Source organism: Onychostoma macrolepis, chromosome 02 (assembly GCF_012432095.1).
Source record: "Onychostoma macrolepis isolate SWU-2019 chromosome 02, ASM1243209v1, whole genome shotgun sequence".
In the NCBI taxonomy this organism is placed as follows: domain Eukaryota; kingdom Metazoa; phylum Chordata; class Actinopteri; order Cypriniformes; family Cyprinidae; genus Onychostoma; species Onychostoma macrolepis.
Window position 1 is genome coordinate 23,621,251 of NC_081156.1, and position 14,493 is coordinate 23,635,743.

The window sequence follows — 14,493 nt, forward strand, 5'->3', positions numbered from 1 at the left end:
TCAGACTGTGGTGTTTAATAATCTCTGTACTCGAAAAGGATGTCCCTTCATTGTTTCTTTTTCTTTTTTTTTTTTTTATCAGAAGGTATAATTAAGACATTTGTTTCCTTCATTTTAAAGCTGCTTTGATGTCTGACGTATAGCCTGAGCATGTGAAATTCTATGTTTCCCCTAAAAAATCCAGTTTTCAGTTTACAGATAGCACAGAGGAACAGCCACAAATTAAATGACTTGAGAAGTTGCAGAGCCAAATTTGAGAGGCCTCTGCACTTCCTCTTCATAGTCCGTTATGAAAACAGGAAGCTTGAGTGTTAGGAAAGAGCAGTTCAGCTTTCAGCTCTAGTGTTTCGCCAATATCTAGACATCACATGGTGTTAAACTTGATTCAGGGTAGAAATCTGTAACTTTTTGGGACTCCAGATCATGGCTGACACTTTAGAGAATAACTCTGAGTGCCCTCCATCTGCCAAGAGTGAAGCTTCAGCAGGCGGTCTGAGCATGCTGGAGAGCTCGATGCAGGAGAACCGACAAGATGGGCAGGTTGTGTTCGAAGACTCTGTGTTTGCTGGTTATTTGCAGGATGGACTGCACAGTCTCCGGCTGGAGGACAGCTTAACCGACGTCAGCCTCCACGTACAGGGTCAGAGCTTCCAGTGCCATCGAGTGGTCCTTGCTGCTGCCAGTCATTACTTCAGGTTAGCCAGTGGCACATTCAGATCTGAAGAAATGAGTTTGCTTGTTTCATGTAACATTTGTTTTTATTACAAAAAGAAATGGTAAGAGTGCAGTGATTCTACTTCAGATAGACAATTTTAAGTTATCACGTAAGTTGAATTTTTATTAATATATATTTTACAGAGCAATGTTTTGTAATGACTTGAGAGAAAAGCATGAAGAAAACGTAAATATTAAAGGCATTGATGCTGACACAATGGGAATCCTGTTAGAATACACTTACACCAGCAAAGTCATCATAACCAAGGACAATGTTCAGAGAATGCTTGAGGCAGCCAGTCTATTTCAGGTTTGTACTATCAGCTTTATATCAAACTTTTCCTTTGTGGACAATATTTTAACTTTTTACCTGCAGCACTTCTAGTATGATAGAATAGCCTACATGTAAAAGATCTCTGTCGAGTATGACATGTTCAGCAGTATGTTCTTGCTGGGTACACATGACCGATATTTCACTTTTTACTTCCCCAGTGCTGTGGTATTTTGCTATGTATTGTTTCTTTTTGTTGGAGGTGAAGACATCAAAACCACCTCAAAAGTACCAAACATAACAGGGAAGTGAAACTGTACATTATTTACAGAGGAGAGATTTTCCACTACAGTTAGGTTTAGTAGCTGCATCTGGGTTAAGGTACTGTAGCTGGGTGGGGTTATGTGTTTGCTAAATATAGTTGATGTAGCTTATGTATCAATTCATAAACTTTTAAGGCGAAAGGCCAAATCTGTTATCAGGTTATTTCAGATTAATACAGCACATATATAGCACCTTATACCACTGTATAAAAACACTGCTTTTTAAAAGTTTGGGGTCGGTCTTTTATGCTCAACCAGGCTGATTTATTTAATCAAAATACAGTAAAATATTACAATTTAATATGACTTTCTCTAATATATTTTAAAGTGTAATTTATTCCTGTGAGCCTTCGTTTGGAACTCCAGTCTTCCGTGTCACATGATTCTTCAGAAACTATTTTAATATGCTGATTTGGTACTCAAAAACATTTATTATAATCAGGTTAAAAGCACAATATTTTTGTGGAAACCATAATACGGTTTTTCAGGATTGTAATTTTTTTGTAATATATTACTGTGTCACTTTTGATCAATGTAATACATTTTTTGCTGCATAAAAGTATGCATTTCTTTTTAAAAAGTCCCTAAATGTCTAAATGCAAAGCGATAATTTAATGCTCTGTTATGACCTTAAATCTAATCGATGTTTGCAGTTTCCGCGTATAGTGGAAGCCTGTGCCAGTTACTTAGCAGAAGCCCTTCACCCGGAAAACTGTGTGGGAGTCCTGCATCTAGCTGATGTGCATTCGCTGGAGTCTTTGAAAGCCCAAGTCTACACCTACATTATCCAAAAGTTCTCTCAAGTGGTGGACCATGATGAGATCCTTGAGCTTCCTGCAGATGTGTTGGTCAGTCTGCTCCAGCATGATGACTTGGGGGTAACAGAAGAGGAGCAGGTGTTTGATGTGGTTATGCGTTGGCTGAGGGCCGGACAGGATGAAAGAATAGCTCAGCTGCCCCGTGTCCTCACACATGTGAGGCTGCCCTTGTTGGACCCATGGTACTTTGTAGAAAGGGTGGAAGGAGACCCTCTGATCCGCCAGTGTGCCGAGGTGTTCCCACTGCTGCAGGAGGCCCGGGTTTATCACCTCTCAGGCAAAGAGGTCAGTTTTACAAAGGTGACCTCTCTAAATGCTTCATGTCACATTGAAGTGGTCACAAGACACTCAAATACAGGAAGTGAAATCCAAGCTTAGGATAATGACATGGCAAGCTTTCTATTTGGAGGAAGTGTAGGAAATTCATAACGTCCACTTTGCTTACATATGAAAGAAACTGTCTGTTAGCAAATGCTGTAAATTATACAGAGAACCTTCTAACTTTGAACAATGCAAAAAATATATAATTATATTATTATTAATAAAAAATAACAGGGCACAAACTGTGCAGTTCAACTATGATATTTATTCACTAGGTATAATAATCAATTTATTAACCAAAAACTGTTCAGTTAGCATTTTGGAAGGATGATATTATAACAATGTGTAAAAAATATTTACAAAATGTGTTTTTAAAAATTAGAAATTCACAAACACTTCAGTGATTGAACTATGGGAGCTAATTTCTGGCATGGAATAAAAATTTAAAAAAATTAAAAGGTCATTCCGACTTTTTTCACAATCGTAGCTTATATCTCACAATTCAGAGTTAATTTCTCGCAAATCTGAATTTTGGGAGCTTAACAAAGAATTCTGATTTTGAATGTTGGTAACCAAAGCCATTTTTTTTTCCAAACTGTGGAAGTTAATGGCTACCGTCAGCTGTTTGGTTACCAACATTCCTCAAAATATTTTCTTTTGTGTTCAACAGAGCAAAGAAATTTATACATGTTTGGAACAACTTGAGGGTGAGTAAATGATGACAGAATTTTCATTTTTGGGTGAACTGGTTCATAGGTGATCTCAGAGCGCACCAAACCTAGAGTGCGGGAGTTCCAGTCTGAGGTGTTTATGATCATTGGAGGATGTACAAAGGACGAGAAGTTTGTATCTGAGGTGACCTGCCTGGACCCACTACGCAGGAGTCGCTTAGAGGTCGCAAAACTCCCGAACACAGACATGGAATCTGAGAATGAAAATAAGAAGTGGGTGGAGTTTGCGTGTGTCACTTTCAGAAATGAAGTCTACATATCAGGTGAGCATCAGTACATCACACTGACACACACTGAGATAGCAATAAAGTGACAGTAACTATGTAGTTCGTTTGTTCGCATGGGCGCTGATGCGCAAGATCAAAGACATGTGTAAAACTCATTATTTTACATTTAAAACAGGTGGCAAAGAAACTTTGCATGATGTGTGGAAGTATAATGCATCACTAAACAAATGGATCCAGATTGAGTATCTCAACACGGGCCGCTGGAGACACAAGATGGCAGTTGTTGGAGGAAAAGTGTATGTTTTGGGTGGCTTTGATGGAACCCAGAGATTGAACAGCGTTGAAGCCTACGATCCATTTCACAACTGCTGGACAGAGGTGAGCCCTATAAATATCCAGTGTCCGGTATGGTAACTTTGGGCCCTTTGCAGTCCCAACAGTAAAATGAAGTACAGAAAATATTCCATGTATGAAAAATGTGTGTAGTGAAAATATGTATTTGTAAAATGTAATTTATTCCTGTGATGGTAAAGCTGAATTTTTAGCAGCCATTACTCCAGTCTTCAGTGTCACATGATCCTTCAAAAATCATTTTAATATGCTGATTTGCTCAAGAAATGTTTATAATTATTAATAATGTTAAAAACACGCTGCTTTTGCTGCTTAATATTGTTGTGTAAACTGTGACACAGTACCATTTAAAAGTTTGGGGTAAGAAAAAAAAAAGGAAATAATACATTTATTCAGCATTCAGCAAAGATGCATTAAATAGGTCAAAGGTGACAGTAAAGACATTTATAATGTTACAAAAGATTTCGACATTAATAATAATGAGAACAAATTATTAATAATTGAGCACCAAATCAGCATGAATGATTTTTGATGGATCACTAAAGATTGGAGTAATGGCTACTGAAAAGTCTGTTGAAAAAAAATCTATTTTAGAATATATTGATTAAAAAAAGTTATTTTAAATGATAAAAATATTTCACAGTATTACTGTTTTTCCTGATTATTTTGTAACAAATAAATGCAGCTTTGTTGAGCATAAGAGACTTCTTTCAAAAACATAAATTTGGAATAATTCACATTTTTTGTGTATAGATAGATAGGTTAATATTTAAGAAATCATCACCTTTCTTAACTTTTCAGTGTATTTACAGTATGGTGGTAAATCTTATGCTCTATTTTCATTACAATTCACACTTGAATATTTTTATCCACCTTCCAGACAGCACCGCTCATGCTGAGCGTGAGCTCCTTCTCTGCTGCCAGCTATGACAAATACATCTTTGTGATAGGTGGAGGCCCCAATGGCAAGCTAGCCACAAACAACATGCAATGCTTTGATTCCCTATCAAACAAATGGAGTTTAAAATGCTCGATGCCAACTGAGGCCAAATGCACAAACGCAGTGACCTTTAAGGATGCCATTTTTGTTGTTGGTTCGTGCCTTTTACATTCTTTTGCTTAAATAAAACAAACTACTCACTAGAGATAACCACCTTGCTTTAATGATTAAATGTGTAATTTCCTCTCAAATAAAGGCGGCGCGATGAAGGCCTTGTATTCCTACAGTCCTCTGGAAGACTCCTGGACGCTAATAATCCAGCTGGGTTGTGAGAGGGCCAGCTGTGGCATTGCTGCCTGCAATAACAAGCTCTTCATTACTGGTGGCCGCGATGACAAGAACGAAGTGATTGCTACCGTTCTCTGCTGGAACCCGGAGACAAAAAAGTTGACTGAGGAGTGTGTGCTTCCACGTGGAGTATCTCACCATGGCAGTGTGACTCTCAGGAAGTCCTACACACATATACGCAGGATAACGCCTGCAACAGTCACCGGATGACACATTCAGCAGCTTCAGAGACTGCAATTTTTTTTCCCTTATATATGACTTGTTTCAGGCCCATATGATCAAGTTTAAGCAGTATAACAGTATCCATAACAGTATCCTCTGTTACACTCTCTGATACTGAGAGTGTTCTCTTTTTACATTTAACTATGCTGTTGGTACATAACTGTACCAAAGTGTAACCAGTGTGTTAATTTTGACAATGCAAAGACATGCTTGCACTTTAAAAATTGCACATTTACAGTACAACTTTTATACATGGAAACATTAATATTTATTCTGTAGCACTTCACAATAACATTCCATTCGTTAATTTTGACACAACTGGTATGGTGAACACAATAAAACATTTTTCAATCTAGGTTGGAATCAAAATTCACTATTTTCTCTTTTTTTAATGTATGTTATTGATTTTATTGTGAACAATTCATTGCTTATGTTTAATTTAAAATGATTTTTGACCTTGTAATTTTCTAATAAAATAGAACTCAATCTTAAGGTAAAATGACATACTTGAATCATTTAGCCTGCTTAAACCCCACCAATTTCTTAATTGCAAGCTCATATTCAGATCTGCCTCAATCCAATCAGCAACCGATGAATAAAAGTTCCCACCCTACAATTATGTTTCGGTAGTTTCACTTGGATATACTTCTCAATACAGACGAATGTCAACTTCTCAATCTCGCTACTTCCGTTAAATCATTACTTTAATGTTAGTTATGAATGAACATGAATTACCAAATAACAGTAGTATTATTAAAAAATTAACAAACTAGATTTAAAAAAAAAAATTGGTAGTTCACTTTACCCAAGTTACCACAAGATATAAAATGTCATGCTGTTTAACCAGTGTCTATCAGCCATTGAAAACTCACTGTTTTGTGATCTAATGAACGTTTTCTGCAGTTTTATTTCATTAGTTTGAAGTAACTTAAAGGGATAGTACACCCAAAAATTTAAATTCTATCATTACTCACCCTCATGTCGTTCCAAACCCGTAAATCCTTTGTTCATCTTCAGAACACAAACGAAGATATTTTTGATGAAATCCATAGACAGCAAGAGAACTACCAGTCAAGGCACAGAAACGTAGTAAGGACATCACTGATTCAACCGTAACTTTATAAAGCTATGAAAAAACTTACTTTGTGCAAAGGAAACAAAAATAACAACTTTGTTCAGTGATTTATGAAATAGCCCCCTAAAACAAGTTTACCAAACAAGCCAGGCTTATTTCAGTTAGTCTGACTTATTTTCAACCAAATCAATTGACAAGAAGTCAGACTAACTGAAATAAACCTGGCTTATTTGGTAAACTTGTTTTATGAAACAGGCCCCAGGTCAGTCTGCCGCCATTCACGAGATACGACTCGGATTTCATCAAAAATATCTTAATTTGTGCTCCTTACGGGTTTGGAACATGATTTGACAACAGAATTTTCATTTTTGGGTGAACTAACCTTTAATACACATACCGTATGAAGTAAAACAAATGAGCTCAGAATTTGAATATAGCATCATTTTTATTTTTTGTGAAGAGAGACGAATACAAAGTCATCATAAAAATAAGCTTTATTTGTACAGTGCACAAACACAGCTGTGCATTTGGAAAATATTTAACACGCACAGGTCTCGTCTGCTCTTTCCTGTGCAAATGTGATCCCTGATATATAGTCAGATTTTTTTTTAGCAGTCTGTTGTTCACTTTCAAGTTTAACGTAAAACACAATTGTCAAATACATAAAAGGCACCACTACCTTGCCTAACTAACTGAACTCTATATGAGCCGGTCAGATGCAAGAACAACAACATTGAGAGAACATCCACTTCTTAACAAGGTTAACTCTGGAGAAACATTGTATTGAAGTAAGCATTTTTCCAATCTACAATTTAGTCCTGTTGTCCAATGCCATCGTAGTTCCCTTGGTTTCATTCAGCAGTGCCGCACATCTCATCTCCTGTGTCTGCTGTGGCTGTGTCCAGAATGTGACCTGCTCTGGTGTTTGCTTCGTCCGTGATCATGTGATCTGTCACGGTCTCGTTCGCGATGGTCCCAGTGGTGATCGCGATCATGCTTGTGTTTCACATAGTCACGGTCACGTGCTCGTTCGCGGGAATTGCTGCAAGATCGGCTCCGTGATCGCCTCCTTTTGTTGCTGTGCCGACTAGACTCGCTCTGTCTGTCTCGCTCCGTCCTGAGCTGCGTGACTGGTGAAGCTCTGCGACCTTTGTGTTGCCGTGGCGATGGGCTGTGGCTGCTCTGAGAGCTGTACGTTCCTGAGTGGCTCCTCCGACTACAGATAAGAGAACATCATGTCATCAGCAGAAAAAACAAATCCTTTTTAAACATCAAGGACAGGAAATGAAATATCACTTGAAGTGAAAGTGTATGTTTTAACTTACTGTCTGTGTGGAGAACGAGATGGCGAGCAAGATCGTGAGCGAGACCGGCTGTGGTTCTTCCCATTCTGAAACACTTTGCTGTCCTCCTTTTTCATGCTGCTATACAAGAAAGATAAAACAAACAACAATAATATAGTACAGTACAACAAAACAGGGATGGGCAGCAGTGTTGCTATTAACCAAAAAAAAATGTTATAGTTTAATAGCTAAATTAACAGTATTAAGCTGAAGTACTAAATTAAAATGTGAAAAACATTGCTAAAAGTTAAAGAAACTTACATTTTAATCTTATTTAAATTTTTTTTAACATGAACTATTAATAAAAAATGTTGTGCATTATGACCAAAATCACATCGCGATAAAATAATTCCACAACATAGTTGTTTTTGTTTGAAATTTACCAGAAAGTTGTAGCAATAAGCAACCTTGCATTGAAAAGGGACAACAGTTAAAAACAGGAATAATTTCAGAATTTTTTTAAATTATGGTATATAATTGATAATCATCTCTTATCAAAAGACCAATCTGTTGTTTGGTATACCCACATTTCACACAGTATATACAGTCGTGTTTTCAAAAAGTACCTAGGCATGTGATCAGCTAGAGGCAAAAAAGCAGGAAAATCTGACCACGCCCACAAGCCACGGCCCCAGCACTTATTAAATGTATACATACTTTAGCATATTAAAAGATATATCTTATATTGTAAAAATACATTGTCCAGTAAAAAATAAAAAGCAGCATTTAATAATCATGATATAATAAAGTATTAATATAATTGTTATTATTATACTTGTATAAGTACCTGCCAAAAGTTTGAAAACATTACAATTAATGATTTTGAAAAATATCTGATCATCAATGCTGAATTTATTTGATCAAAATAAAAAAAAGAAACAGCAATATTTTGAAATATTTAAAAAAAAACAAGTTTTCAATTTTAATATATTATAAAATGTAATGTTATTCCTGTGATGCAAAGCAGAATTTTCTTAATTACTCCAGTTTTCAATGTCACATGATCTTTTATAAATCATTTCTGATTATTACCAGTGTTGAAAACAATTTTGCTGCTACATATTTTGTGTGGAAATGGTGATAAACTTACATTTTTTGATCAATAGAAAGTTTAATGAACAGCATTTATTTGCATTTATCAAATATATTAATTAAATTTGTTGATACATTTATTAAATAGAAATCATTTTAAATGTCTTTACTCACTTTATATCACTTTCATGCATGACGAATAAAATTATTAATGTCTTCTCTCAGTATCATTTTCACAAAAATATTAAGCAGCAAAACTGTTTTTCACATTGATAATGAGAAATGTTTCTTGAGCAGCAGCAAATCAGCATATTGGAATGATTTCTGAAGGATTATGTGACACTGAAACTTCTCTTTGTGAACAACAACAGATTTATAAACGTTTTTAAATGACGAATGTTGTGTTCCCAAATGCAAACTAAGACTCAAACCAAGCGCAGTGTAGCTAGCACTAACAGTAACAGTGAATTGAAACTAAAAACAGTACTGTAACAACAGACATGTAGCGCGTCAGACTACAGCCTATTATATCATTTACATCACAACCGTGGCAAATTTTATGACAGCACTAAGAAATCTCAAATTCTCACAGCCATTCATAAAAAGTTACCGGGTTGAGTAAAATGTTTTAGGGCTGATTCTACTCTCAGATGGCACTTTGAATCATTCGAACACTTTAACTGTCCTGCAGATGGCGCCGCGCTCTCAGGACCATTCCGTCCATGATGTTTTACAAAATCTTTTCGCAGTTTATTTAGTTAATTGCTTAAAGGCCATTTGCGTGATTTCAATCATCATGCAGTAACCAATCAGCGCTGTTTAAGAATCCGCTCAACAGCGCTAAAATGTTAGTGGAAAATAGAAGTTTTTAAAATGACTTTTGATAACACTAATACAGCCAAACATTTGACAAAAAAAAAAAAAAATTGGTTTAGGTGCTGTATTTTAAAACTTACCCATTTAAGGGGCTTTTTGGAAACAACTGTCTGTTCTCAGACTCCTTCGCTAGTTTAGAGTTCGGCGATTTTTCTTCAACCTTCACTTCTCTTGGAGAAGCTGGAAAAGGAAAACATTTTAGCTGCCTGTGAATTGGCAAGTACTTGCAAAAAGCTTGTTTAGTAAAAAGCAAACAGAAACAAAAACTTACAGGGTTTTGATGCTGGGGAAAATCCACCAATGGCAGCGAGAGCTGGCGTGCCATTGGGATTCTGTCCTTTGGCTTTTAATCTTGCCTCCTCTAGGGCCACCTTCCTCTTATCCACCTGTTTTTCAAGCTGGTCACTGTTAGGCTGAGAGATGGATGGAGTATTAACAACAGAATCTAGTAACAACAATTAGTAGAAATAGAGACTGTCAAAGTAATGTGCCAAGCAAGATGCGATCTAGTAAAACCCATCAGATGTCACGCTGGGATGTTTTCAGGAAAAATAAAAAAATAGGTTGAATGTAATTTGTCAAAATTGGGTTTTCATTAAATTATTCTTCTAAAACATCTTGTCTATCATCTCTGAAAATATCTTGGCAAAATTCACTTGTTTAGTGCAGAAAAATAGTGATTTATTGTGGCAAGCAGAAAAGACTATCTTTCTCTAGTTTGCTAGCTTTTGCTACGGAGGTGCTTTCCCTTAACACTACAAAGACAGTTCACCTATCAAAAACTATGTAACGTATATAATAAAGGTGTATTAATGCATATTTTCCGCTAGTCTTGACTCGTGTGTGAACTATAGCATGCAAAGTTCGGGGTAACGTTAGCTAGTCTGCTTGTGTAATGAAGCAGCATTTTCATATTAACACTATGCATTACTTTCATTTAGTTCAAACGGTGACAGCGTGAAATAAAACACAGAACTACAAGTTACAGTTCTGAACTGTGTCTGGTTATGTATTATAAATCCAGAGTAGTAGAACAGGAGACTAATTGGAGATAGCTTGCATGCTGTAATCTGTGATGTTTTATGAACAGATATACACTTAATTTTCAAATGTGTGGAAGTGTTGTGTGTTCCTTGGGGTCATTTTGTATCTTTTACAACATGTACAGTGCCTAAAATAAGTCTTTTACCACAGTAAAGTGAGTGATTTTTACTTGATACTTGACTGTTGTGCTTTTATTTTCATTGCCTCATTTAAACCAGTTTTTACAAAATTCTGTTCCTGAAAATCATGGTGATCAGCAAATAAAAAGTTTTGGAAATATATTTTGTGTGGTATCAAAACCTATAATAGGTAAAATTTCACCATGTGGTGGGTTTTTCTAGATTGCATCACAAATAAACAAACTACCTTTTCTCTAGAATAAAGCTTCATCGTGCTGATACATATTTCTCTGATGTCTTCCTTAGTCGCACCGAACACAAGATACCAGTACGGCTTGGAAGGAAGAGGAATCTGAAGAAATACAAAAATACCTAATGAAATAAAAAGAAAGAAAGAAAGAAAGAATGAAATAGATATAGACAGACAGATAAATCCAAACACGTACCTGTAGTACTCGAGCAGCGAGGTAAATACAGGCACACGCAATGGTCTCAGGTTCAAACCGCACAAACACATTGGTTCTGAGGGCATCGTTCATATAATTCCTGCAACACATGAAGAAACACCTATGCAACACCTGCCATGCTCTCTCTCTCGCTCTCTCATATGGCTTCTGGAGACTCTTAACTTCATGTCCTTTCTCTCACTTTTTAAATGTAGCCATGATGACGGCAATAGTATAATCTTAACAAATTTGAACAAATAGCTAACTTTTGCGAAATCGGAATTGTTCAAACCCCATATCAAAAAGTTGTGAGGAGAGGCAAGAATCACTTCATGGTGGATTATCAGGGACAACTTACTGTGACAAAATTCACATGAACACGATTCATATGAAAAAAGTAACATACCATTTTCACTGCTAAAAAAATCTTTTGGATTTAGAGAGTAAAAATTGCACAACTAATTACTAGCACTCAAGCTCTGAGGAAGGGGGGAAAAAAAAGCAAATCCTGGACCCCCCAGCAAAGCCAAGGCCTTCCATTCAGAGAACCTCCGCTGAGAGCTCTCACTGGATTGGCTGGCAGTCTCGAAAAGGCCAGCCAATGAGGTGGGAGGGGTTCCTGGGTCTTGTGCCTGAGGAGTTCGGGTGTTTTCTGTGACACTTACCACCATGGGCTACCCTTTAATCAAAGAGTAGAGAAAGGACAAAGTTAAACAGAGCTCTCCATAAGCCATAACCTCAATGATGTGCAAGAAATCAACAAACACGTGACCTACAGAGCACTTCTGCATTTTTATTACAAAGAACGTGTGATGCCAGAATGATGTGTACCTATCTTACCTTTAGGTATACCAAGCTATAAATGCAATTCATGCTTTATAATGCAGTGTTTCCACTAGGTCCTGTTGATACTTAAGTACCAAGCTCTTTCACACAAGTTCAAGGTCTTATCAGCAAATATTACTAGTGGAAACACGGCATGAGTCCAACCATAAACCTGAGGCAATGTCTCCCCTATAAAAGGGGAAAAAATTCCAAGTCATAATTTATGTGGCATTTTCATGTGATCCAAAAACAAACACACTTACCATGCCGTTTGAACCAGCATCTGATTCTTCTCACATTCAAGAACTTGTAGGTACATGACTATAATCTGAAAGAGTTGAAAAGCAAGATTTTCATACACAATTGATCACAGCAGCAAAATATATTCTGGATCGCAGCAGAATTTTAGAAATGAAAACTTACCTTGTGTGGATGTTTGACGTGAACACAGAAGCCCAGCTCCTTAAGGACACGGCGCTCCGCTTTGATCACTTGGTTCTTGGTGTTAATGTAGTTTTGATCAAGGACAAGAGGGGTGCTCCTGGTTCAACACAAAAAGCAAAAACGGCTGATTTAAATACACGTTGGACAGGATATATTATTAGAAAAAACACATTTCTATGGTGTCTATGTCCTCTGCTTTATTTCATTTTCTCTTCACAGATGATACTAACATGTTTAGAAGGCTAATTAAAAAAATAACCAAATTTTCAAAATGGTTTCAGGTAAACAAATCACCATTACATGTGCAATCCAAAGTTTCAGCTAAGCACAGTAAGCAATTGATGGATATGAACTTCTACAGGTGTCATCTACTAAATTTCCTGGATTTCAAGCTAAATGTTCAACATTAAAAACCCATAATCGTCTTACTTTTTGCCCTTTCCTTGTTTCAGGTGATGGAAAACATTGATCACATCCCTCACTCTTCTCGGCGATTCCTCTATCTTTGATGCCAAGTTGACGCAGGTCATGGCAACAATCTGATTTAAAGAGACAATCATATTAATTATTTTAATAATATGGGGTTATTTTTTTTTTCTTTTTTCATTTTGTATGTCTGACTTACCTCAAAGCTGTGCTTGATGAAGGACTTCGAGTAAAAGAATCGTTGAAAAAGGACTTGTCCGGTCGCCATCGCCACCTATTCAAAATACCAAACAATAAATTACATCAAAAACAACGTTTATGTCACTTTACTTACAAGAAAGCAGCACCTACTTGTTAGGCAGCTAAATGTAGAACAATAAATAATCTGTTTTAACAACATTCCAAAATACATTACACGGCTTACATCAGCTGAAGGAAGACAAAAGGCCGCCGCTTTCAATGTGCCGGTTACGGCTAACGTTAGCTAGCCGTGTTAAGCGCATCGTCTCATACCTTAAGATCATTAGGAATTAAACTAACGGACTAATTCACATATACGTTAACATATTTAGACGGTAACCTGTGGCAGACGCAGAAGAATCCCGGCGGACTGGATGAGTTCGCAGCCCAGAATCCGCAGGTCTGTCTCAGTCTTATGGTCGAGGCCATCAAGCATGGACGGGGTCGTAGAGAGCCTCTCCTCGGGTATTATCGAACGATCGATAGCCAGAAACACCTCCGAATACACTTTATCGCCGATAAGTATGCCTTGGTTGTTTTGTGGAGTGTTTATATGAGGAGATAAAACACCCAGAGACATCGTGATGGAGTAAATCGGTATCACAAAATGTAGACCTTTCGTCTGCCAGGCGGAAATGGCAACGTTTCGTAATTGACGCAATACAACAACGGACGTGACGTCAATGGTTCAGTTGGAATGGTGAAATCCCGTAGAATACCGCGAGATTGTGTTAGTGCGCTGTGTGGGTCATGCTGTTCATAGACATAATACAATATTTCTTATGTTTATGGTGCTGTTCTATTGTAAATTTTGTAGTTATAATTTTTTTTTAATATATAAAAACAATACAAGTCTACGACATGATAGATAGATAGACAGACAGACAGACAGACAGACAGACAGATAGATAGATAGATAGATAGATAGATAGATAGATAGATAGATAGATAGATAGATAGATAGATAGATAGAGATTCTGTCCTAATTTAGATAGCTTAGTAAACGTTTGTGTAATAATGAAAGCAAATGGAATAAAACAACTTTATGTCACCATAGAACGACATGATAGATAGATAGATAGATAGATAGATAGATAGATAGATAGATAGATAGATAGATAGATAGATAGATAGATAGATAGATAGAGATTCTGTCCTAATTTAGATAGCTTAGTAAACGTTTGTGTAATAATGAAAGCAAATGGAATAAAACAACTTTATGTCACCATAGAACGACATGATAGATAGATAGATAGATAGATAGATAGATAGATAGATAGATAGATAGATAGATAGATAGATAGATAGATAGAAAAAAGAACAAGGTCAGATTTCTTGCTATGCCGTGCTGTGCACC

General features: G+C 36.6%; 2 protein-coding genes across 5 annotated transcripts; one reads left to right on the plus strand and one right to left on the minus strand.

The window, feature by feature from the left end:
• Positions 1-100: 100 nt before the first annotated feature.
• klhl6 (kelch-like family member 6) lies at positions 101-5,768 on the plus strand. Of its 2 annotated transcripts, none has more exons than XM_058797778.1 (7): positions 101-695; positions 859-1,024; positions 1,962-2,426; positions 3,204-3,441; positions 3,581-3,783; positions 4,637-4,850; positions 4,953-5,768. In XM_058797778.1, exons 1-7 carry the CDS (start codon positions 424-426, stop codon positions 5,252-5,254), a joined length of 1,860 nt encoding a protein of 619 aa, XP_058653761.1. In that variant the 5' UTR covers positions 101-423; the 3' UTR covers positions 5,255-5,768. The 2 variants fall into 2 exon arrangements, with proteins under 2 accessions (XP_058653761.1, XP_058653770.1); XM_058797787.1 differs by having other exon boundaries at positions 1,962-2,411.
• Positions 5,769-6,767: 999 nt separating this feature from the next.
• Positions 6,768-13,811, minus strand: ccnl1b (cyclin L1b). 3 transcript variants are annotated; one of them, XM_058797815.1, is made up of 11 exons: positions 13,477-13,805; positions 13,096-13,170; positions 12,900-13,009; positions 12,450-12,567; positions 12,290-12,354; positions 11,202-11,301; positions 11,003-11,107; positions 9,864-10,005; positions 9,673-9,772; positions 7,667-7,762; positions 6,768-7,557 (listed from the first exon to the last, which is right to left on the minus strand). In XM_058797815.1, exons 1-11 carry the CDS (start codon positions 13,714-13,716, stop codon positions 7,215-7,217), a joined length of 1,494 nt encoding a protein of 497 aa, XP_058653798.1. In that variant the 5' UTR covers positions 13,717-13,805; the 3' UTR covers positions 6,768-7,214. The 3 variants fall into 3 exon arrangements, with proteins under 3 accessions (XP_058653798.1, XP_058653789.1, XP_058653806.1); XM_058797806.1 differs by having other exon boundaries at positions 7,667-7,765; positions 13,477-13,804; XM_058797823.1 differs by lacking the exons at positions 6,768-7,557; positions 7,667-7,762; positions 9,673-9,772; ... (1 more) ...; positions 11,003-11,107; positions 11,202-11,301 and adding an exon at positions 11,308-11,880 and having other exon boundaries at positions 13,477-13,811.
• Between the last annotated feature and the right edge of the window lie 682 nt (positions 13,812-14,493).